Source organism: Sebastes umbrosus, chromosome 3 (genome assembly GCF_015220745.1).
Source record: "Sebastes umbrosus isolate fSebUmb1 chromosome 3, fSebUmb1.pri, whole genome shotgun sequence".
In the NCBI taxonomy this organism is placed as follows: domain Eukaryota; kingdom Metazoa; phylum Chordata; class Actinopteri; order Perciformes; family Sebastidae; genus Sebastes; species Sebastes umbrosus.
This window is the reverse complement of record NC_051271.1, coordinates 28,991,591-29,018,111: the sequence shown is the minus strand read 5'-3', so window position 1 is coordinate 29,018,111 and position 26,521 is coordinate 28,991,591. Positions and strand designations below refer to the sequence as shown.

Genomic DNA, 26,521 nt, shown 5'->3' with positions numbered 1-26,521 from the left:
GTTCCCCTTTTGAAGCGCATACCCCCTTAGACTGTAAGACCCTCCAGCCTGTCACAGTAAGAGCACCAGTCTATAATCCATGACCTGCTGTAAACTGATCAAAGCCCAGCAGTTGGACTCTATTTAATAGATCTATTACACTATGACCATTGAAACCAACTTAATGTGGGTCAAAATCATGCAGCAAAATTATCTAAATATTAGGGCTGTCAAAGTTAACGATAATAATAACGATATGATTTTGCGATTTTTAAGTTGTAGCGGGCTCAGTTTTAAAGCCAGAGTGAAGACACTGATATATGAAACTAAAAAACCTAAGGAATCCAAGTGACGTTTATTCAACATCAATCATAAACAGCGCTTTCAATTTGGTTTCAGTGTTGGCATCAATGTAGATTCAATACTTCTGCTTGACGACATTTAAATGTTTCAATCTGATTTTGCTATCTGGGTAATGCGATAATAACGCAAATTCGTTTTGACGCCATTTATTTCTTTAAGCATTATGCGACTTGCGAACGCTATTAGATCTTTTGGAGGTTGTAGCAGGCTCAGTTTTATAGCTAGGTACTGGTATCATATGAAAACTAGAAAACCTAAGGAATCCATTGGTACCAACCATGTCATACTAGCTTGTTGATAAGGAGGCTAAATAACGCTGCAAACTTATGCAAAATTTTGGCGAGGAAAAACTGGCATGGCCATATTCAAAAGGGTCCCTTGACCTCTGACCTCAAGATATGTGAATGAAAATGGGTTCTATGGGTTCCCACGAGTCTCCCCTTTACAGACATGCCCACTTTATGATAATCACATGCAGTTTTGGGGCAAGTCAAAGTCAAGTCAGCACACTGACACACTGACAGCTGTTGTTGCTTGTTGGGCTGCAGTTTGGCCATGTTATGATTTGAGCATATTTTTTATGCTACAGTAAATGCAGTACCTGTGAGGGTTTCTGGACAATATTTGTCATTGTTTTGTGTTGTTAATTGTTTTCTAATAATAAATATATCCATACATTTGCATAAAGCAAGCACTCCCATGTTGATACAAGTATTAAATACTTGACAAATCTTCCTTTAAGGTGCATATTGAACAGATAAAAATTGTGCGATTAATCGCGATTAACTATGGACAATCATGCGATTAAACGCGCTGAAATATTCTAATCGATTGACAGCCCTACTAAATATACATTTCTGTAACCTTGCAGGGACTTTCAAATAAACACTAGCGCTGCTAGGCCATTGACAAGTGGTTTATGGTCATGGCACAATATATCATGATATAAAAATGGAACAGGCATTGTGGAGCTGAAAATTGATTTTAATTTTAACAAAATTGTATCGGTTGTTAATTCTGAATGGTGCTTTTCTGCATACTTAATGCATACAAGAACATACTTAAAGCTGCATTAATCAATATTTTTATATTAGCAAAGGATCAAATGACTACATGTAATGTGAAAGGTGTCACTCATTGGGAACCTGCAGAGGATTACCACCTGACCCTGTACTTTTTTCTATGCTCATTGGAGAGTCTTCTGCATCTTTCAGGGTGTTGTTTTGGTTTTGCCATTGACCAACGGTCAACATTTCAGGGGTTCTGGTGTAGCCAGCGAATATATGGATAACGGATATCCGGGCCAAGACTTCCTCTTCCGTGCGCCGGTCATTGTTTACAGTCCGATTAGCAACTTGAGACGTTGCGACTGGAGTTGAGAGACGACGTCCAAGACCAGATTGTTTAACAAGTAACCAGTTTACACTGCATATGAATGCAGATAAAAAAAAAGCTTATATAAAGCTAAATCATCGTCAGGCGATAGCTGATGGGTTCCGAGACTGCATTTCGGTCAATTCGTTCTGCCTCTTTTGCTCTCCTCACTGACTGTTTACCTGCATGCAACCATAGACTGTTTATAAGAAGTGAACGTAGTCACCGCGATATCACCCATTGTTTTATGGACTGCCATTTTGAAGCCTCGGGAACCGTGGGTTCATCACTACGAGAGACTCCTTTCACATTACATGTAGATCATTGTTTATATAAAAAATATTGATTGGCGCAGCGAAAAAAATGTCCTAATCTTACATTTTTGTAACAGTGTTTCCGTTAAGGTTTGTGGCCAGCTGAGGTGTTTGGAGAATATTACACCAATTTTTTCATTTAATAAAATCTCCTACAGTATAATAGGGCTGGGCAATATGACGATATACATATATTATCACTTTACTTACACATTTCTTAAGTTTCATCCCTGTCAAACTGAAAACCATGTTTCATCTATCATATCAAACCATGAGCTGACTGTACTGTTACACCTCTGGTGGTTTATCAGTAAAAGCTTGCAGACATGGACTAGTGCCAGTCTATTTGTTGCCCTAATACATATGGCTTTAAGTAATGCTAAGAATGTGGTAAGCTAACAATGTAGCCCCCTATAGCTCTCTTTTAGTTCTGAGAAGAACGCCACAGCTACATTTCCGGAAAAAGCAATAAGCTTTGGGTAACTCAAGTTTAGTCACCCTATGACCCGGGAGGACTAGCTCACTGTCTGTGGGGGTGGCGTGGATCGATCTTCTGCTGTTGCACAAAAAGTTTTAGTTGGTGTCTGACGCTCGACTTTTCATTTTCCCTCCTCAGCTGACAACAAGTCAAAGAAGAAAATCACCCATCGGGAAAGGAAGCAGGATTTCTCAGCCTTCAAGCCTACCGACAATGAAATGAAGGTTAAAATATCACCTCAGCTTCTGCTGGCTACCCTGCGTTTCCTAGCAACAGGCAAGTGGGCTGCGTTGCTGCTTGACTTCCCCCAGTGTGCCCTCAGCCCCTCGCTGTGGGGAAAATGTGTGTGTGTGTGAGCTGTTTGTGTGTGCATGTGCCCATATGGGCTTTGAGTTTTTGGACAAGCGGGTGTAGGGAGGAGTGAGTATGTGTGTAGAATGAGTATCTGTTGTTTGTATGTGTGTGTGTGAGGGAATGAGTTGTGTGAGGACTCACTAACAAGCGTGTTGGTTCGTTTGTGTGTGAAGAGGTGGAAGGCCTCTCAGGAGCGCGGCACGGGATGTCTGTGCAGACTGCGCGCGGATCCCCAAAAGAAAAAAAACCCGCAGGCATCTATTTGCTTGCGTGTCGTGCACTGAAGGTTACATGTTGAGATCTTAACTCACAGCTTTAAAAACAGCCGCCCTGTTTGCTTACACGCGTTCCTCAGTGACATCACGTCCAGCATTTTTGGCCTATGACCGGGGTTCTCACACAAGGCAACGTACTTAGTGTAAAATGTGAAATATTTCACCCGCTTTCCCTTGGGAAATGGATTTCTGAACAGACTGCAGAATACCCGAGCACTACTACAGCAGCAGCAGCAGCAGCAGCAGCAGCAGCAGTTGCCTATGCCTCATTGCAGCTGGATTTTCTTCAGAACTTTGACCTAGCAGCTAAGCGTTGATTAAGTTCCTCTAAAGGCTATTAGGGAGTTTAGTTCCTGGTGGTGGAGCCAGCGGCCAGCTGACACATATCACCGCCGCTCAGTTGAACGAGCTGATTTGCCCATTAGGTGGTTGAAGCAGACCAGTCACAATCTGGGTACAGTCTTTAAAAGTTACAAATGAGTTTTTTGGTCATGGGCCTCATTATAGAAAAAATATCTCTATATCTATAAATTGCTTGTCCTATCTTAACTTAATAGGATAGCATAAATCCTATCTTCCTATTACAAAGGCAGTTCCTAAACTCATGGCTGTGTCCTATTCCATATATATATATTGGGATAAGGGAAAACTTTGACCTGCTGGACGCTAGAGGAAAAGTCAGGGGATCCCCAAAGTTATTACAGTTCAGTCCATGGGGAACATGAATGAACCTCTTGGTAGTCATTAGGATTCATCATCTGAATTAATTGTTTGTGCAAGCTTTATTAGCAAAACATCGTATAGTTGTTGAAACATTTCCCTTTGGAATAAAGTGGTTGTTCAACCGACCAAGTGACCGACATTGCTATCCCTGGAGCCACTGCACTAGTGTGGCAAGATATTTGCTCAATACATGTCACTAGTTGAAATGTAGCCTAATGACTTCCATAGAAAATATACAGAATAGTATAAAGGGAATGGTGTTTGTATGATTTTCCCTCCATTGAAATTTCTTCATACATTACAGCCCATGGGTCAGACTCTAAAATAAACACTCTTAATCTTTGCATAAACATGCTTTTCTCAGTCATTTCTACTGAATAGCTTCCCATTCATTTTTTCCTTGTGTGTCATTCTTTTTATTTAACTAGTGACCTTAGCGGCCTCTGTTAAAGCTCTTACAACGGGTCATCTCTCAGAGTTAAACCCAAGTATATTTACATTAATTTTAATTTATTAAACACATAATTTAAAGCATCATCATACAGTTTGAGTGTCCATCACAATCATTGCGGAAGGTGTGACTGACTTTTTTTTAAAGGGGATCTATTATGCTTATTTTCAGGTTCACACTTGTATTTTGGGTTTCTACTAGAACATGTTTACATGATTTAATGTTAAAACACTTTATTTTTCTGATACCTCTTTTCACCCTCTGTCTAAAACACTCTGAGCAGTTCAGGAGCAGTGTTTCAGTGGGGGAGAGTAACTCCCTTTGGTGTGGACTTTGGGCTTTGTAACTTTGCAAACCTTTTACATGCACAAAAAACTATATAACACACTCAAGGAAAGGGGAAAAGCACAATGGCATTGTGGCGGTACTGAGTTCCCCAGACTTTAGTTGTTCAGTCAGAAGACTGAAAAACAGTTCCCATCCACATAATAATATAAAATAAAATGCCTTCTTAATAATAATAATGAACAAATGCCTCTTCAATAATGAACAAATGCCTCTATAATAACAAACAATTAAGGAAACTGAAATATTGGTTTTGCTTTTCCTTTTACCCTCCTTTAAAGTTTTCCCAAATAAAATACACTAAAAGAAATGGGTATAAAGGGTTTCATTGAAAATCAACAAATGAATAGAATACAAAAATACAGCCTACAGGCGTTAGGCTATTGTAAGGCAAGCCAGATCGTTGCACAAATAGTACCTAAACGTCCCAGTGCAGGTAACCCAATTGGTTGGCACTTAACTTGTTTCCCCAACTAGGAGAGTCAACACTCTCAACAAACAAAACACAAAGATCACAGAATCCCAAAAGGGCCCAAAACAGACCAGAGTTTCTGGTAAAGCTGATAACACATGTTGCATTGAGTGAAGGAGAGATCAGAATGACACTGGGTGTGCAGTTTCCCTCTTCTTTTAAGCCCTACAGAAAGGGCGTCGTTACACCCTGATTGGCCAAGAGGGGAATGCACCAAGCTGCTCTCAACTATCATTTAAGAGCCAGTCCCCACACCCTGCGCAACAGGTGAACTGAATAACCCTTTAATCACTCAGCAACTCAACCAAAAAAAACACCAGGGAAAAGGGAAACAACAGCAAACACCAGAGAATTGGCAGCTGCCACACTCCCTCCCCCATATAATAAACACCGCCTCCAAGGTGTTTTACACACATCCTTTAGACAGTTATTTACCTTTAATACAATGTCACAAAAAACCCATAAATTCATCCTCATCACTAGTGTCACTGTCCAGAAAAATGCGCATGACCGCCTCTCTCTCCTGAGCCTCCACTTCAACAGAGGTTGGGCGACACTCCTTCAAATCACACACATTAACCACCCTTAGATCCTTTCCGGTGTCCTCATGCACAATCCTGTAATTCACAGGGCCTACCTGCTCAACAATGCGGTACGGACCAATCCATCGTGGGGCCAGTTTAGCTGTGTAATTTTTGGAAGCCTTGGAGACGGGATGGGCTTTCATCCAGACCCTAGCCTTCATTTCATATGTGACATGTCGCCTGTTTTTGTTGTAGGTATGAGCCTGTTTCCTTTTTGCCTGTGCCAGATTGGACTCTACCAGAGCTTGGACATTTTTCAGCGCACGTGGGACCTGAGAAGAGGGCTCAAAAGCTCTGGCAAAAGGTCCCTTCAAAGATCCTCTAAGCAGCAACTCAGCTGGGGAAAAGCCGGTGGCTTCATTGACTGCGGAGTTCAGGGCAAAACGCAACTCCGGTATGAAACGATCCCAACTCTTATGCTTCTCTCCAACATACGAAGCTATCATGCTTTTTAGTGAGCGGTTAATACGCTCAGTCATGTTAGTCTGTGGATGATAGGCAGTTGTGAGTTTATGGACAACCCCCCAGCTATCACACAACTCTTTGAAAACCTCTGATGTGAACTGAGGTCCCCGATCTGATAAGACATGTTTTGGGACACCCCAACGTGTAAAGATGTCCTTCCGCAGACATTTGCTGATTGTGGAAGCAGTAGCATTACATAAAGGAAACAACTCAACCCAACGACTATAATAATCTACCACAACAAGTAATTGGGTGTTTCCCAGGGAACTACGAGGCAGAGGGCCCATGAGGTCCAAACCAAGCATTTCCCATGGCTCCGTTACCTTTGTCTGCTGGAGCAAGCCAGCAGGCTTCCTGGACTCAGGTTTATATTTCTGACAAATAGTACAAGATCTTACATATTCTGCGACATCTGTCCATATTTTCAGCCAGTATGCAACTTCACGAATCCTTTGCTGGGTCTTATATCGTCCAAAATGACCACTCAAAGGGTTATCGTGGTATGCATGCAAGACGACTGGACGAAGTGACTGTGGAACATATACCTGGTATAGGTCACCACGGTCAAGATGTTTGGTTTTCCTGTAAACCGTATCCTCCAAAATGACAAAACCGGAGTCTGCTTCACCGCCAGGTTTGTCATCAGTGAGCAGTGCCTGATATATTTTCTGGATGTCTGGATCACTCCTCTGGGCTTTCCAGACATCCTCATCAGTCAGAGGAAAAGGTACAAACTTCTCATCCCGTGTCAGGGAACGAGTGTACAATGCAAGGGAGGCCGGACCAGTGGCCCGCGACAGAGTATCCGGTGCGTTGTTCAACTTACCCTTACGATATTCAATCGTAAAAGAAAATTCCTGCAGACGCAGTGCCCAGCGTATAAGCCTGGAGCTAGCTTTATTGGTGTTAAAGACCCACAACAACGAAGAGTGGTCAGTGACAACAACGAAAGGTTTCCCTTCCAGATAGTGTCTCCATTTCTCCAGACTCCACACCACAGCCAGACATTCCCGTTCTGTCGTGGAGTAATTTTGCTCTGACCTTGTTAGAGAGCGGCTGCCATAAGTGATAACCTCTTCTCTAGAGGAAGTGTTCGATCTCTGAGCCAAAACTGCCCCTAGACCCGTAGAACTTGCATCGGTGTAGACGACAAATGTGTTACACATATCAGGGTGACCAAGGACAGGAGGAGAGGTCAGATGGTCTTTAAGACATTGAAATGCCTTCTGACACTCCTCTGACCACTTAAACACGACTCCTTTCTTTTTCAGCGCATTCAGGGGCTCCGCAATCATTGAAAAATTAGGGACATAACGGTGGTACCATCCAGCCAGACCCAAAAACCTTTGAACTTCCTTGAGGTTTCTAGGCACAGGGTAGTCACAAAGTGCTTCTGTCTTTGCTGGATCTGCCTGCACTCCCTCCTTGCTCACTACATGACCCAGGAATTTAAGCTCGGGACAACAGAAGTGGCATTTCTTAATATTGAGTGTAAGGCCAGCCTGCTGGAGGCAATCAAACACTCGCTGGACGTCATGAAAGTGATTCTGGACGTCTTTGGAATAGATTATGATGTCATCCAAGTACACCATACAGCACTCTCCTAGGCAGCTCCTCAGCACTTGAGTCATTAGCCTTTGGAAGGTAGCTGGAGCTCTCTTCAAGCCGAAAGGCATAACCCGAAAATGGAATAATCCAAAACATGTGACGAATGCCGTGAGGTGCTGGCTTTCCGGGTCCATTTCTACCTGCCAATAACCACTGTTGAGATCCAAGGTGGTGAACACAGCTGAACTTGCCAGAGATTCAAGTATCTCAGAAATCGTTGGTAGAGGATAGGCATCTCCCTCGCTACGTTCATTAACACGGCGGAGATCAACACAAAATCGGGGTGTTCCACCATCTTTTCTAGGCACCACTACAATCGGGGATGCCCATGGTGAATGGGAAGGTACAATGATACCCTGTTGAAGCATCTCTTCGATCTGCTCCTTAACCATCTTCCGCTTTTGTAGGGGTAATCGATAGGGGCGCTGGGTAACCACAACATCACTGTTTAATTTGATTTTATGTTTCAGCACAGAGGTACGGCCTAAAGTGGTGGTGCAGACCCGCGGGTTGTTTAGCAAGAGTTCGTACAATTTCTCAGCCTCCCTCCCTGTTAAACCACTGTCTGCAACAGCAGTATGGAGCAGACTGGGTAAGTCATCACCTTTAGGAATACAAGCTAGGTTACACCAGTCATCACTAACAGCAGGCAAGAGCGGTAATGTAGGTGGTAAGGTAGTATACAAAGCAACACTGCTCACACTCAGAACACCCCAACCATCGCTAAGGCACAGGACAGGCTGGAAAGGGAAAACCCTGGTGGTGTCATCACCAGCAAAAGAGTATACCTTGTCCCGGACGTTGACCTGGAGCCCACTCATGCTCATAAAATCTAAACCAAGAACTAATGGATACACCAACACATCTGCATCCAGTACTGCGGTAGGTACGAACCAACTGTTACCATGCATGCTGAACTCCAGCACTTTACATCCAATAGGATTTGCTTGCTGGCCATTCGCAAGATACATTGGTCCACCCTGCCATGATACAAGGGACTCATTGGGGCCTTTGATCTTATTCCACAGACTCACATGCAATAAAGTGTAAGTAGCACCTGTGTCCACAAGCGCTTTCCCATGACGCCGACGTACCGTGATGGGCACAACCAACTGTTTTAGACTAGTGGGCGGGTGAGATGGAGATCCCACCACACTAGTAGACTTTTGCTTCTGGCGGTTCTTGGCTGCAGGCTGACTAGCAACAGTAGCCATGGAACCTTTTTTACTGGACTCTGAAGTCTGTTTTGACTCTGACTTTTGCTGTCCACTGTATTTTAAGCTACCTGGGAAGACATGAAACTGAGGGCAGAACCCTGGTGCATGGCAACGCCAACACAAAACCATTTCAGGTCTCTTTATAACCTTCTTTTCAGTTGTACCATTAGCTTTGTGAGATTCGTTCAGAGTTCTCCTGTACCTTTTCTGGTTTTCATAATCTACTTCTATTTGACTCCCAATGCGGATCATCTCATCTATGGAGGTAACCCGACCACGGAGCTGACATGCCAGAAAGGGATTCATAGCCTTCAATATTCTTTTTAAAATCTCATCATCTGTGGCCGAAGAGTGCCAACGTTTGATAAGTGCTTGAAAGGAGAAAACAAAGTCTCGTAGTGACTCATTTCTTCCTTGCACCCTGGTTCGAATCTGTTCTTCCAGAACATCAACATAGTCCTCGGGAAGAAAAGATGATAGGAAAGCTCTCTGAAATTCCTCCCATGAATGGATTTTCTCCCTAACAGTCTCCCACCAATCACGTGCAGAATCATGCAATACACTTCTCATGGTCGCTAGGATCTCACCATGGGTAAGTGGTTTCAGAGACAGGAAGTCACTGCATCTTTGCAAATACACCAAAGGATCTTTCTCATCCTGAGGCCCGCCATAGCAAGGGAAAAACATCTTAATTGGAAGTTTGCCATCAGTCACTCTACAACCATCATCCTGGAAAATTTCACCCTTAGGAGCAGCAGCTCCTGAGCAATCTAAAGGAACTCCCACAGGTGCGGAGGTAGGCAACAAAACCACATTTTTAACAACTGGAGAAACAGGATATGTGTGTGCTTGAGACGAAACTGCAACAGGTGTGACTGCTTCTTTAAGGACCCATTCCTCTCGCTTATGTATTGAATTGACCTGAGAATTGAGTGCACACTGTTGACGCACAAGAGACTCAAGGGTAGCCTGCACTGAACCCATCTGCTGTTGCAATGTATGCACCTCGGTCACCAGAAGTTGTACATCCTTGTTTTCAGTGACCGCGGATGTAATGGAGGTCATCAAGTTTTGACGGTCAGTAATCAGGGACTCTTGGAACTCAGACTGTGTTTGTTGTGCATTCCACTGAATGGCATTTATGCACTTTGAACCAAAATCCCTTACTTCTGCGAGCAAATGGTTACTTGCTTTCTCCACCACATTTGTTATGAGAGTAGTACACATTTTTAGAGCTTTATCGATGGGTATGCCCTTTGAAATGTTTGACAGCCACTCACGCTGCCAATCCACTGTATTTTTAAACACAAGTTTCATCGACTCTACAGCATTAGCAAAAATAACTAAATCCGAATCTGAGTGTTCCTGGGTGGGAGGAGCTACAGGAACTGGGGATGAAGGCGGAAGTAATAAGCCCTCTAAAGCCAAAAGAGGATGAGTGTCCACAGACAATTGTGGTTCTACTGGAGCATTTACCCATCCCTCTTCATCATCATCATCATCATCATCCAGTAAGTGCACCTCCTGCCCAACTACAGGCATATCCAAGCTAACATTTAAAGAAAGCTCGGATTCCAATTCCGCAAGCGACGGTTCCAATGCGGTCATTGTAATGTCTGGATCTTCCCAAGACATGATGGATGGTCACTAGTAATTATTTGGACTAATAGTCAAGCTACACTCCAAATACACATTTCAGAAATATACACTCAAATACACTTGCTAAATAGATATCAGAAGATGGGACACAAAACTAAATCTCTTTATTGAAAGATTATGCTTTGTGTTACGTGTCCCTTCGTGGTTGCCAATTATGTGGCGGTACTGAGTTCCCCAGACTTTAGTTGTTCAGTCAGAAGACTGAAAAACAGTTCCCATCCACATAATAATATAAAATAAAATGCCTTCTTAATAATAATAATGAACAAATGCCTCTTCAATAATGAACAAATGCCTCTATAATAACAAACAATTAAGGAAACTGAAATATTGGTTTTGCTTTTCCTTTTACCCTCCTTTAAAGTTTTCCCAAATAAAATACACTAAAAGAAATGGGTATAAAGGGTTTCATTGAAAATCAACAAATGAATAGAATACAAAAATACAGCCTGCAGGTGTTAGGCTATTGTAAGGCAAGCCAGATCGTTGCACAAATAGTACCTAAACGTCCCAGTGCAGGTAACCCAATTGGTTGGCACTTAACTTGTTTCCCCAACTAGGAGAGTCAACACTCTCAACAAACAAAACACAAAGATCACAGAATCCCAAAAGGGCCCAAAACAGACCAGAGTTTCTGGTAAAGCTGATAACACATGTTGCATTGAGTGAAGGAGAGATCAGAATGACACTGGGTGTGCAGTTTCCCTCCTCTTTTAAGCCCTACAGAAAGGGCGTCGTTACACCCTGATTGGCCAAGAGGGGAATGCACCAAGCTGCTCTCAACTATCATTTAAGAGCCAGTCCCCACACCCTGCGCAACAGGTGAACTGAATAACCCTCTAATCACTCAGCAACTCAACCAAAAAAACACCAGGGAAAAGGGAAACAACAGCAAACACCAGAGAATTGGCAGCTGCCACAGCATAATAGGTCCTCTTTAAGCTCTCAAATGTCGATATTGGTATCGGCCCCATGTGTGCGTGTTGAGCTATAATATATGTTTCTGATTCCTCACAGTCTCCCTCTCTGTCTCTCTGGTTCTTCAGAGGTCGAGCCGTTCGCACCGGTGCAAATGTCAGAAAAGATTCTGCTACGCTTGCTGAAGCACCCCAACGTCATCCAGGAGCTGAAATACGATGAGAAGAACAAGCGGGCGGTAGAGCACTACCTCTTCCACAGGAACAAGCCTGTGGATTATTTCATCCTCATACTGCAGGTGCGTGAATGCAACGAGGTACAAAGTGAAGGACATATTGCAACATCGGCCCCGCAGCTGGACTCCTGCCTTTAAAGCCATTTTACAGCACAAAATTAATTCATGTCACTTACTAGAGAACAATATTTCATTCATTAAGAGAGTAATAACAGTATTTGTACCCTATTCGTTGCACTAAACACATTTAAGACAGGGACATGCTGCTGTTAGTACAAGCTATTGTTTTCCTCGTCCCCACAGTTTCTTACAATATAGCCATCCATCTAACAGAGCTGTACTGCAGGTTTGTTCCCACAGGGGCCAAGCATCCTAAAAAGGTATGCATGGTATGATTGCACTGCAGGGCAAGCAACAATACCATAGATAAACAGCTCATTAGTAATACAAATATCTGACCTAAGATATGACGTGCGCTGTAACTCTTCAGAATAAACTAAAAGATGTGGTTAGTGTGAATAAAATGATGTACTGTATAAATTAAGGACAATAGTGTCAATTCTAATTAGAAAAAACCACAGATAGAAAGTGAAATATATGTATTTCCATGTTTCATGTTATAAATTAACCAAATTCAATGCTACTGTACTGTACTTCAAAAATGTTAAGACAGTAGAGCATCAGTAGTGGTACAGTATACCCATCCCTCTTTTTTCACCCTGCCACTCTCTCTTTGCAGACACCTAAAAGAAATCATGCTATAGAGTTACAATTATTTATGCAAAAGCAGATCAAAACAAGAGCTGCTGACCTTCATGTAGACTTACAGTCCGAAAACTGGTCTGAATGTCTGCTCTGTCTCTGAATATGTTGCAACATGGAGTCTTCCTCTTTGGTGTCAAGTCTTTAAAAAAGGCTCAAGATCAAGGGAAGTCCCAAATCACTGGGGCTAAAGTGGAGTTGAAAGTCATTTTCCCACAAGTCTCCCCTTTACAGACATGCCCACTTTATGATAATCACATGCAGTTTTGGGGCAAGTCATAGTTAAGTCAGCACACTGACACACTGACAGCTGTTGTTGCCTGTTGGGCTGCAGTTTGCAATGTTGTAATTTGAGCATATTTTTTATGCTAAATGCAGTACCTGTGAAGGTTTCTGGACAATATTTGTCATTGTTTTGTGTTGGTAATTGATTTCCAATAATAAATATATACATACATTTGCATAAAGCAGCATATTTGTCCACACCCATGTTGATAAGAGTATTAAATACTTGACAAATCTCACTTTAAGGTACATTTTGAACAGATAAAATATGTGAGATTAATTTGCAAATTAATGGTCATTAACTATAGACAATCATGCGATTAATCACGATTAAATATTTTAATTGACTGTCAGTCCTAATAAAAACAAATATATTACTGACATGCACATAATTTGTATATTCCTCAGTCCACTAAGTCAATGTGTGTAATCGCCCTGGATCAAATGAGGCTCGTTGGACAAGTGTGGGTCACTGCCCTTGAGACCGGGGTTTTGGAGCAGATTGGGAGCTATTAAACCGAGTACGGATTTTCTACAAGTAGTAAAAAGGAAAGGAAAGAGGGAGGGAAGGAGGAATAAATATATCTGAGCAGGAACTGCAAAGCTGTATCGGAAATCCTAGCTTGAAAGGGTAATTAACACAACCTAGCACTAATGCTCCAAACTGGAAATGCGCAATTGAGAGTAAATTAGACATAAAGTAAGTGTGCAATAGCAAATGTACAGAGCATAGTTTCTTTAACTCTTTGTTCTTTGTCGTCTTTGGATCTTTCACAGGGGAAAGTGGAGGTGGAGGCAGGAAAAGAGGGGATGAAGTTTGAAGCGGGACCGTTCTCCTTCTATGGGATGATGGCGCTGACAGCCTCGCCAGGTAAGATCTCAGACCTACACACCTGCGCCTTGTCCAAAGTAAAATCCAGTTCCTGTGAGTGTTTGATTTAGTTCCTTATTGATAGATTGTCTATCTGCCGTCTATGAGAGCCGGCTGTCAATCACTCACAAACTCCGACCAAACGGTCAAACTAGGCCGCGCTGATCAAATATGAATCAATATTCTGTTACTGTAATACCTATTTCTCTCCTCAAATGTTTTCAGAATAATCTTGTAGTGTACTGTTTAGCTGTAAAATGAGAACGTTTAGGACGCTGCCGCCATTGTAAAATCTGTTGAAGGAACGCCAAGTTCTGGTCAAATGACTGGAGCACAGCCAATAGGAACGCTCTCTCAATGAAATGACCTGTGATTGGTCAAAGTCTTCTGTCACGGGCTAGATTTTCTAAAGCCTGAAAACAGAGCCATGAGGAGGTGCAGAAGTCTAGTTTTCTCTCCGAACACTTGAATTACAATATGCTGAAAGGTTATTATGGAATTAATGCCCAATGATGCCAAAAACTGTCTGCCTACTGCAGCTTTAAGGTACATTTAGAACAGATACAAATTTTCAATTAACTATGAACAATCACGCAATTAATCGCGAATAAATATTTGAATCGACTGACACACATAATAAAGTATAATATCAAAAGAAGTAGTGCTTGGTATTAGGAACTCAGGTACTTTATCAACACTAGTATCGAAACACTCTCATTGTTCTTAGAGTAGAGTATAGCTCTGACATATTTCTTTGCTCTAACTTCAAGATCAGTACGCACTGCTTGATGTGAAGATGCTAAAAAGCCTTTTAGCAGCAATATACGTCAAATGTGCCTAGTCCACCATCTGCCATCACGTTGTCCTTTGTGTCACAAAGCCGGCAAAGTGAAGATCAGTTCAGGGCCTTTCCCTTTGATGAATGTTTATGAACAATGATTGTAAGACTGATAACGCTGTCCTGCAGTGACATCATGAGAAAGCGTCACCTAGTGAGTCCTCTCAGTTCATTCATAAACTACAGTACTATTCTCAGCCTTGTCTCAACTATTCTGATTCACTGGGTGGTGAGACCTGAGAGACACCTACTGGTGAAAGAGTAGAGTAACCTTCCTGTCCTGTGTGCAGGTAGAAATCAAATACTTTATGATAATACATGATGATGATGAGGTGCATTTTCTTTGACTTCATCTTTAGCTGCTCAGTATTTCAGTATTTAATCCCAGTTTACCATGTGTTTTTATGCACTTATTATGTCTCAACTTTGACAGACTCTCCTCTTTCTTTTCTTCTTCTTTTCTATCTCCTTCCAGTGCCTCTGTCCCTGTCTCGTACATTTGTGGTCAGTAGGGCTGAATCATTAGCAGGATCTCCAGGTACAGTGGCCTTTTCTGCCTCTACATAACACCCAATCTCACAATAAGCATATGAACAATAAGAATGTTTTTGCTGAAATTGTGTCTTCAAACCCTGCATGCTTTTTGTGTAAACTTACACAAGTGTTTGGTCGTTTTGATCCTCATCGTCTACGTGTTTCTTTTTGTTTCGTGTGACCAAAAACAACGGTGTCGATGGGTGCATTGCTGAACGTCTGATTGTACCTGAATGCAACATGTACTGTATATTCATGTGCGTGAAAGAGAAAGAGAAAGAGGGAGAGGGAGAGGGGAAAACAGATTCAGATGGAGACTTAACACCCTCATCGCCTGAGCCATTAGTCAAGTGGCTGAATGGTGTTGGAGACTGGAGGCCCCAGAGCGGACCCAGGCTCCGCCCCGCTCGCCCCTAACCTTTAACCCTCCCACTACATAAACAAGACCTACAGCTACAGCCCCCTGCCGGACACCACCGAGCGCACATACAAAGACGCGCACGCACACATATGTTCACATGTACGCACACGCTCCACACACAACTACGGACATGCTGCCACGAACACAAACACACCCACATGTATCGGAAATGCAGTTGAACAAATACACTCTTCCTGTCTTTAGCTGTGACCTACAGTGCACCTCTAAAACGTGCTTTTTTACCCAGTTTGGCGCCCCGCTGCGCACACGTTAGAGTGTGTCTGCATGTACGTAAATGTGTGTATCCTTGACACACACCGCCTTTTTTTCTGTATTGACCTGGCCCCTGCGGCCCCTAGAAAGTGGAGTACTAATCCGCAAGAGTTCACATGCCAGGTCTTTGGCCCACTGCGCTCGGTCCGCACACACACTCACACACGTATTCCAACATGGGATTACATACATTCCAGTCGGCGTAGTAGCATTAGCGTTGGCCAAGCCGTTTCCACTTTGTTGTGTGTGATTTTCACTAGGCTTCTTTAAGAAGTGGAAAACATAATCTGGCTTTAATTAAAAAATACACAAAAAAAACAGAACAAGTCTTCCATGTGGTAGCACATAGAAGGGAGCAGCATCACTGGAGACCACCGACTCAATACCTGATGCTGTGTGAAACTCTCCTAACCTAAAGACTTGCGTTGAAATTAGATTTCCATACATCACAGCAAGCATCTGTGCTAATGTCTAACACTTGACCTGGAAAAATGTCACCAAGAAAGTGCTGCTGATGCTGTTGAGCAGCTCAAGTAGTTTCAGAGAAAATTGTGAGTTAAAGCAGATACATCACAAAAGTTTTTGCGTCTGTAGCTATCAAAATCTGCTAAATACCTCCAAATATGATGATATAAGATGATGTACTGTACTTACTACTGTGATGATTAAAAGGTTCAGGCTATAGAGAGCACCTGACCAGACAAAACAATGATACGGATCACTAACAAGTGTCATATAAACTTGGAAGTATATCAGATTAGAGCAGTAGGGATGTGAAAGACTATGAAGTGATTGATGACTGGCACTTCTGTTTATTAACAAGACCAAGTACACCCCACTTTGGGAATCAAAGTGGGGTCTGTGGCACTCTTGTCAGGGGGTTTATGAAATACATAGAACATATCTACAGATGGGGACCATTTGGGCCAATAAAACAAGCATATTGTGTCCATTACGCCTACCCACATTAGCTTTGGGCCAATAGAAACTCTGATATGATTGTGACACATCACGTCAATCTATCATGTATCACTTCACTCAGGGCGTAATCTTGAATGTATTAAGAGAACTGGATACAGCGTTGAAGGTGGGGCCCCGTTCATTCCTATGAAAGTTGCTCAGTAGTGCATGAAGCCAAAATCAAGCCCCCAGGAAGAGTGCTGGTCGTTGGTTCCAACTTTCGTAGTGGCCAAACGGCGGTACTGCAACTTCTGTGTCAGTCACGTGACGCATTGGGCCCCAAAAGACTTTTTCCCATAGACTTACATTCGGAAAGAGACATCTGTAACTCAGCGGATCATTTTTTTTGAGGTGAATCAACTTCCCAGTATGAACACCTAAGTAGCCCTTATTTAAAAAATTAAGTTTTTAAAGTTGTAAAATTAACTAGACCGAGGCTGGAGCGCAAGCCGTGACGACGGCGTGACGTTGGGACCCCGTGACCAAGTCATGTGACCGAGCGGACGCTATTGCGCATGTTCCATGTGCCCAAGACCCGGGTACTTTTCCAGATGGAAGTCGAGCCATTTAGGCTTCATGCGCCACTGAGCAACTTTCATAGGAATGAAAGAGGCCCCGCCTCCAACGCTGTATCCAGTTATTTTTATACATCAATGGCCAAAATGGCTCGACTTCCGCCTGGAAAAGTACCCGGATCTTCCGGCGATCTTCCACATCCATTGGGCCCATGGAGCAGGCGCGGTAGTGTCCGCTCGGTCAAAAGGCTCCTTCACGCAGTGTTCAGGTATTTGGTCATAAACCAAAGCATATGACAAATCATTTTTTTTGGCCTGATGATGGTTCCAGAAGAAAAGTCAGAGAATCACCAAAGTTATTCAAATTCAACCTGTGGGGAACATGAATGTCTGTGACAAATGTCATGGCAATCCATCTAATTATTGTGAAGGCATTTATTACAAAACCACTATTTTGAACCGACTCATCTTGTCTGGGCTCCACAGATATCTGTACCGAGTTTCATGGCAATCCATTCAATAGTGAGATGATATATACTGTATGCTGTATGTGTCTGGACCAAAGTGATGTACAAGCTGACCAACAGACCGACATTGCCATCCAGAGCCATGCTGCTAGCGTGGCTAAAAAATGTTGTAAATTGAGAGCTTGTAAATTGTTCTTAAATTCTGCCTATAAGAAATCTGGGTTGTGAAAGAAAGATACAATAACAAAACAATCCCTAATAAAATAGAATATTTTTCTGAGATGCATTTCCTTGCATTACCAGTGGTTTAAATGTATTCTCCTCTCCCATCACCTCTTTGCAGAAAATAAATCTCCTCCACGGCCATTTGGACTCAACCACTCAGACTCCCTGAACAGGAGCGATCGTATAGACGCCATCACCCCGACTCTGGGCAGCAGCAACAACCAGCTCAACTCCTTCCTGCAGATCTACGTACCTGACTACTCAGTCAGAGCGCGCGCAGACCTGCAGTTTATAAAGGTGAGAAAGGCACACTGAGGCTCATGTGTGTATACATAACAGATGCTGTTATGTAAAGGACACCAAACATGAGTGAATTCAGACATATATTCATCAGGTGGCCAGAAATATGACTCCAAATGAGCGATAATGTTGGTCCATTTCTGCTGGATTTATAAATATGTGATAACATATCAATATTGTGTTTTTGTTCTGCTGCCCCCAAATGGTCAAAATACTCAATTAATGCTGCTCTAAGATTTTAAAGTTAAAGAGAAATGTAAATAGTATAATATCTACAATAGTTTTATATGAGGGGTGAAAGCAACAAAAATTAATTGATAAAAATGGAGGTGATGAAAATGGATGTGAAATGAAAAATGGAGTGATAAAGTGATCAAGTGATTTGATTCATATATAGCCGATTTGACTAAAACATTTGTGACATGATGAAAACAGAGCCATGTTTCATCATTTTCTCCATCTTACATACATTATTCATCATTCACAACATTAAATTGTCATTTATCATTTAAGGAAAGTGGCCTCAAGGGTGGACGTAAAACAACGTGTTGCGAAGCATCACGTCAATCTGTCATGAATCACTTCACTCAGGGCGTAATCTTGGATGTATTAAGAGAACTGGATACAGCGTTGGAGGCGGGGCCCCGTTCATTCCTATGAAAGTTGCTCAGTGGCGCAAAAATGAAGCCAAAATCAAGCCCCAAAGAAGAGCAGCGGTTGTCGATCCCAATTTCCATAGTGGCCAAACGGCGGTACTGCAACTTCCGTGTCCGTCACGTGATGCCATTTGGCCCAAAAATAATTTTTCCCATAGACCTACATCGGGAAACAGACGTCTGTAACTCAGCAGATATTTTTTTTGAGGTGAATAGCTGAATCATGTGAATGAGACCCAGACCGAGGCTGGAGCGAGGGCTGGGAGGCGGAGTTAGCAAGCCGTGACGACAGCGTGACATTGTGACCCCCGTGACCGAGCCATGTGACCAAGTGGACGCTACTGCGCCTGCTCCGCGGGCCCAATGGATGCGGAAGATCGCCGGAAGATCCGGGTACTTTACCACTCGGAAGTCGAGCCTCTTTGTCTTCATTAAGCAACTTTCCACTGAGCAACTTTCATAGGACTGAACGGGGCCCCGATACGCTGTATCCAGTTCTCTAAATACATCCATGGCTGCAAACGATAAATGTCAGTTGGGTGTTTTGAATATTTTTGTGTCGTAAATGATGAATGATGAATGTAAGATGAGGAAAATGATGAAACATGGCTCTGTTTTCATCATATCACAACTGTTTTAGTCAAAACTGCTTTAAATTAATCAAATCACTTGATAATTTATCGTGCCATTTTTCATTTCACATCCATTTTTAAGGCTTAATTTTACAATTCACAAACATTTTCATCAGCTCCATTTTTATCAAGTAATTTTCTACCCCTCGTAGTTTTATCAGTTTGTCTCTTGTTTTAATCCGATGTTTCTTCTGTGAGGGTCTCTTGCCACTCACCAGGTTGCTGGTTGGGTTAATGGTCTGTGAGGAGGAGCAGCTGTGGAGCCTGATTGATCCTGATGAGGATCAGGCTCAACTGCCGAGTGATAAAGTACCCGGATCATCCGGCGATCCTCTGCATCCATTGGGCCCATAAGGCAGGCGCACTAGTGTTTCCTTTAACTCCGCCTCCCAGCCCTCGCACCAGTCTCGGTCTGGGTCTCATTCACATGAACGGAGGGAGGGAAATAACTCTGGATTCAGCTATTAGTGCATTTTACAACTTTTAGGATAGGAATGATTTAAATAAGGGCTATTAGAGTGTTCGTTCTGGGAAGTTGATTTACCTAAAATTATCTGCTGACAGACGTCTCTTTCCCAATGTAAGTCTATGGGAAAAAGGTTTTTTTTTCGGCCCAATGGCCTCACATGACGGACACGGAATTTATAGTACCGCCGTTTGGCCACTACAAAGATTTGCATCAATGCCCGGCGCTCTTCCTGGGGGCTTGGGTAGCATACATAGGGCTTTTCTCAAACTGGACCCTCCCCACTCCCTGAACTTTGTTTATAGTCATACTCACAGCTCAATGAAGCACCCTTCTATATATTTAAAGGTATAATATATAACCGTGGGGCGGCACGGTGACGCAGTGGTTAGCACTGCCGCCTCACAACAGGTTCGAATCCGGCTTGGGACCCCCGTGGCATGTTCTCCCCGTGTTAGCATGGGTTTTTCTCCGGGATCTGCGGTTTCTTCCCACAGTCCAAAGACATGCAGGTTGTTGTCTCTAAATTGCCCGTAGGTGTTAATGTGATTGTGAATGTTTGTCTGTCTCTATGTGTCAGCCCTGCGACATTCTGGCGACCTGTCCAGGGTGTGTAACCGTTGTCGGTTGCTGTCTGTAAACACACAGCATTCAAAGTTGGCCACTCCTCCACAGCTCAACGAGCCGAGAGAGAGAGAGCAGCGATGGTGGAGCGAGCTATAGAGTGACTGAAGAGAGAGAGCGGCGTTAGTGAGAACAAAGCAGCGAATCTGAGAAATAAAACGTTATTTTCTGATTGTTTCATGGCGATTACGTTCTAAAACACAAATAAACACACAACTAACTGAGCTGCTTGGTTTTTGCAACAGTCCCTGTAAATATACAACACTTTACAATCAAATGAACACGTCTACCATTTCCTAGACTTGACATTTGTTCCAATGTAACACGACAATATTAAATGTCTATCTTAATTTGAGCAGTTTACGTTTGTACAGGTAGTTGCACGGAACTTACATTTGCAGTTTGTTTGGTAATGTTCCTTGGCAAACCTAAAATGCTGTTGCACGTGGCCAGCGAGTCGGCATCGATGCTGGAGGGTTACACAGTATAACCCACTTCCGAGGGTGTAGGGGGCGTTTTGAGAAAGGTTTTTTATATCTCTTCTCTCAGATAAGGCTCTTGTGGGAGAAGCAGACTCCTGTCTGTTCTGATGTCGTTCTCTTTGTGGCCGGAATGAGGAGAGTTTTTGGCCACGACATAAGCGGCCAGAAAGTGGCTAAACGTCTTATTGGCATACGTCATCCGTTATCCATGCCCCATCAGAGAAGGTTAAAGACGAGATAGCCCACATTCCCACTCCCTCGAGGAATTGATTTCCTTGGTAATTCGGTTTGATAATCGAATCCGCGAACGCAGCAGCCAGAGAAAGCATGTTCAGCCCGCCCCATGTCGAGGGGGGATGGAGTTTAGCATTCCTCAGGAAACGCCCGAACCGCTCTGCGGACCTCTGAACAGTGATGTACCCATGCAAATAGGGCGCATGTGGTTATCTCGGGTAGAGAGGGAGACACATATGATCAGTGGGTCCTGTCTGTACTGTGGGAAGGAGGGCAACTTCATTCGTACATTCCCAGTAATTCAGAAAAGAGAAGGGCAGGGAAACTAGAAGGGTCGTCAGGACATAGGGAGGTCTAAATAATAAATAATCTCCTCCCGGCAGTCAATAACTGCACCTTTCTGTCAGTTGAGTTATCATATTAACAAATACAACCTCCCAGTGTTTGTGGATTCAGGTGCGGCGGGTAGTTTTATTGACTCGACCCTGGCCCGAAATCTTAAATTGTACATCATCCTGCCCATGGGTGACCTTTGGGTATAAGGTGGGTTGAAAAGATTACTGGCCACCATAAAACTGGCATTGACAGACACGTGGAAAATATGCAGTTTTTCATTATTGATGCACCTAATGTATCACTCTTTTTTGGGACACCTGTGGCTTAAGAAACACAATCCTCACATCAACTGGGGGTCAGGGGCGCTGTTAAGTTGGGGTCTTGATCACCTGGAGGATCAAGGCACTCAGTTTGTACGATTACGAGTACAACTGCAATATCTTCATTCTGGGGTCACGCGAAACGTCTTACTAGTCGTCCACTCTCATTGTGAGAGGTAGTGAGAGCTTCATTATGTCGCTTGTTCTAGCTGTAGAGAGGTGTGTGAATCGGCAGAAGTTACCACGTAAACCTATCTGCATGATTTGCTCACCATTTTCTGTTAGAGTGGGGATGGTCTTTGTGGCCTGGCTGCTCAGTTTTGACCTGGCAGTGTCTTTTTCTTTAGTTGACTTCACTTGGTTTCCCAGAGAGTGTCAGCTGCTCAACAGTGGTGTTTTAATTTACCATCCTTAGTCCACTAATCTAAATATCTTAGTGAGGGTAGAGAGCCTTTCTTTTGCTTACGATTTTTTGTGGTCACCCTTCTGGGGCAAACTTTAATATTCCCTTGGTCTACAATTGCGTCCCACTCCCTGTTACTGTGACATCCTCATGTAGATATCCACAAACTAACATATTTATGTGACACTCTAGGGCCTTGTTGTTGCAAAACAAGAGCTCTTATTGGATATAACCAGACATGGTTGTCTATGAGCCAACGAGTGCACCTCTGAAACTTTCAAGAAGGCAAAATTAATCATGTGAGAATCAGTCTATCCTTCTTTTTACTGTCCAATTAATTGCTGATTTAATTTTATTTGTGTATTTACTTTATTAGTAAAAGTAAATATTTATTCTTGTCAAGGTCGAAAAGTTTTACAAAAGCTCTTAATGGACACTAAAACTCTTTACTGAAATCCATTTAGTCCTCATTTAGTGGTATGGATACTCTTTTAAAATCTCTATTAGATGACTGCCAAAGTGATAATATACAGTAAACTGTATGTTGTAATAATTATAATTATAATAATGAAAAAAAACGTTACGATAAAAAATCGGATACTGATTTTGTACGTGTGAGATCATCGGACAGGTCGCTTTGGAATGCAGGTACCTACCAATCAATCACAACCCTCTGCTGTGACATTTGACCTCATCACGCCTCCATCCTCTCTGTTTCCTAGGTAACACGCCAACAGTACCAGAACGCCGTGATGGCGTCACGGATGGACAAGACGCCCCAATCGACGGACAGTGAGTTCACTAAGATCGAGCTCACGCTGACGGAGCTCCACGACGGAGTGGAGACTCCCGCCGTTGTCGTCACCACCACCATGGCCAGCACCACCACCACCACCAGCACCACCCCCGCCGTGTCCGTATCCGCGGCCAACGAGACGTCCCACCTGCTCAACCAGCAGCAGAACTGTGTGGGCCTCAGCAGGAGCAACCACAGCGCCCACAACGAGGGACCCATCTAGCCCCCGCCTGAGCCCGGTGGAGACCCAGACCCTCCACCCTGTCTCGTGGACACACGCGGAGGAGCGGTGGCGTAAGATGGAGATGAGGGAAAGTGGGGAAGCGGAGGCAGGTGGAGTGAGGGTTCTGCTCCAACCAGTAGCCCCCCAGTCAGTCAGTCAGTGAGACCCTTTCACGGAGGGGCAGTGGGGGGGGAAGACGGGTGCTGCGTCACCCTGAACGCCCCCCCCACCTGAACGCTGTCAGAATCCCCACTGTACTACATCCTCTTACAGAGGGTGCACCACTCGGACAGTACCTGTGACTGAGCTTCTATTTTGGGACAATCTGACAATTTCATAGCGGTGACTTGGACTAGAGGACGACAGAGTGCATGCAGCCCCTGTCCCGTTCCCCTACACACACACACACACACACACACACACACAACATAATACAACACTCGCTGTATTTTCTCCTCAGGCCAAAGACATTGGTCCCCCCCTTCTTACACTGGACACAGACTGTTTTTGCTCACATACACACACACGTATTCAAACACAACGACATACACACACACACACATGCAACCCCCCCCCCCCCCCAACCCGTGCATCTTTCAGGGAGGCTCAGTCGACTGTTGATCCCATCAACGAGGACTCAAACCCAAACAAGCAGAAGAGAACGGTCGGTCAAAGACTGCACCAAAAACCGCTTTTGAAAGAAACCGTTTAAACCACGAACCAAGAATGTTTTCCTGTATTTATTTATTTTATAATATTGTATGTATATATGTATGCGTGGAGACACGATATGACATGAAACTGGCATACCAGCATGCACGAGCATGTCCACAAAAAGGTGTGTGCGCGGGGGGCACACGTGTCATATCGTGAAAGGACATGCGACATATATGGAGACGAACATCCATTCGTGTATATGAGGAGGTGAGGGTCTTTTACAGATACAGTATGTATATTACAGATCTTGTTATTTTTACTATTATCCTAAATTTGATCTTTTTCACCTTTTAAAAAAAAAAAAATCACACTATTGCCTTTAAGAGAAAATCATATAATTAATTATTTTAACAAAGTGCAATGAACAGCAATTTATTTAAGAGATGATTATGGATAAAATCGCTGTATTATAAATTGACAGATATATTTGTATGTATGTACTGTATGTATATGTATATTTGTATTTTTTTTTTTGCTAAACTGCAGCCATCCACAAGCTAAATTGTCCTTAAGTCAGTCTCTCTTTCTCTTTGTCGCTTTCATGTTTTTGACCTCAAAACACAATGTCTACTATACGTTCATATGGGAGTAATGATGCCTAGACTATTCACCACAGTGTAGCGGAGGGTGTGTGAACGTGTCATAACCCTAACCCTATGCATGTGGAGGTTGTGTGTCGTCTTTTTTTTTTTTTTTTTTTTTTTGCCAATTTTTACGCATAATCAAACTTGATAATTGCACAGTATTAATGACCTCATCTAACATGTTGAGCATCATCAACGTCACAAAAAGTAACCTCGACATTAAACGTGTCCATGAATGATACACAGCTATTCCACTGTTTATGTGTGAATGTTTTTTTTTATTATTTTTATTTTCATTTTGCATGCGTGTGTGTGTACAAAAAACACACCCCGGCGGTTCAGCAGTGAATGTGAAAGAGACTTTTTACTTGTTTTGGCTCCCCCACACTACACAATGTAGATTATGATCCATGTTTAATAACTTTCGAGTTAATTCAGATCAAAATAATATTCTTCTTCACAAATGCTGGCTGCTATTAAAGAGAGATATTTATATTCATTTTATCTTAGAAACACTGTACCCATATATGTTTATTTCTTTCACAATTTGGGACTAATTTGCGTTCTTGCGGAGCGTTAAGACGAGAAGATCGATCTTCTCGTCTGGCTCTCGGCAAGAAAAGCAAATGTGGGACTATTCCTCGAAGTCTTTTTTTATTTTTATTTTATTAGTATTTTTTTTGCTTTAGTACCTTCTTGCCCTTATTGTTTTACCTCATAAAGACAGGAATGAGTTTTAAGTTACTGTATGTGTGCTTGACATTTTTCCTTAAAGCTACATAAGTCTTATTGTAGAATAATTCTGTTTACTTCATATCTGTAGAGGTTTAGATTTTTAACTCTTTAACTACTTTGATTCCACTTCCAGGCCTGTTCATTAACATTATGTGTACTGTACGCTGGCAGTTTTTCTTGCCACCTTACAGGAAACGACAAGTGTCCTAAAGATTAATATTCAGTTGCAGTCTGTAACCACTGGCGGTCGCTGTTTCCACATGTAATCCGACGTGTGGACAAACGGCCCCTCCATTCTGCTCAGCCGTGAGGGGGCGTCTCGGTCGTATAACCACACAATAAGAGTATACGTCTGCGTTGTTTGCAGCTGTTGTTCGCTGTTGTTTATTGTTTACTTGAAAGTGCTCCTATGCAGCAGGCCCAGCTCCTGCTCTGCAGGGACAATCACTCCAGAGATACAGCGATGAATGATGATCAGATTGTGAGACTGTGTTTGGGACATTCATTCATACTCAGTGCCTGACAGGAGAACAAGAAGCATGATGACAATTCAAAAGTCCAAACGCACAACTGGGGAGGGAGGGGGGGGGACATCAGCTGTGACTGGGTTATTTCAATATTCTGTTATTATCTTCTTCTTCTCTCACACACTCCCATCCTTCTGCTGAACACAAGAGAGTATCATCCTTCCACTATGTGAATGCTTTGCAGGCCTGTGTTTAACCGGTCTTCTGTCCATCCCAATGCTGCTATTGTACCCATGTGCTGTCCATAATGCTTCTTCTACCTGACGACAACATTCCCATTGCCTCCTGCAGCTGGTGGTTTAATAAAAAAGTGAATGATTAACAGACAAGACAGTTGGTGGCTCCATGTACTCCGTCTACAGCGCTGCTGCTGCTGCTTCTAAGTGTTTATTTCTTGGTGTGCTTTAGCAATAAAACAAAAAAGCCAGTTGCTAAATATGACTTTCTTCTGGATAATATATGCACACTTTGTATTGTGCTTTTTGTTTGTACTTTTACTTAAGTAAAGGAACTGAGTACTT

The 26,521-nt window shown here is 42.9% G+C and overlaps 1 protein-coding gene across 1 annotated transcript in view; it reads left to right on the top strand.

Moving 5' to 3' along the window:
- The window catches only part of cnnm2b (cyclin and CBS domain divalent metal cation transport mediator 2b), a 63,033-nt gene extending 36,704 nt beyond the window's left edge, over positions 1 to 26,329 (top strand). The window contains exons 3-8 of the mRNA XM_037762586.1: positions 2,647 to 2,784; positions 11,708 to 11,877; positions 13,639 to 13,732; positions 15,046 to 15,108; positions 18,084 to 18,262; positions 23,141 to 26,329. Coding sequence (XP_037618514.1) covers positions 2,647 to 2,784; positions 11,708 to 11,877; positions 13,639 to 13,732; positions 15,046 to 15,108; positions 18,084 to 18,262; positions 23,141 to 23,437 — 941 coding nt within the window. The 3' untranslated portion in view covers positions 23,438 to 26,329. The remainder of the gene's footprint in view (positions 1 to 2,646; positions 2,785 to 11,707; positions 11,878 to 13,638; positions 13,733 to 15,045; positions 15,109 to 18,083; positions 18,263 to 23,140) is intronic.
- The last annotated feature ends 192 nt before the right edge of the window (positions 26,330 to 26,521 follow it).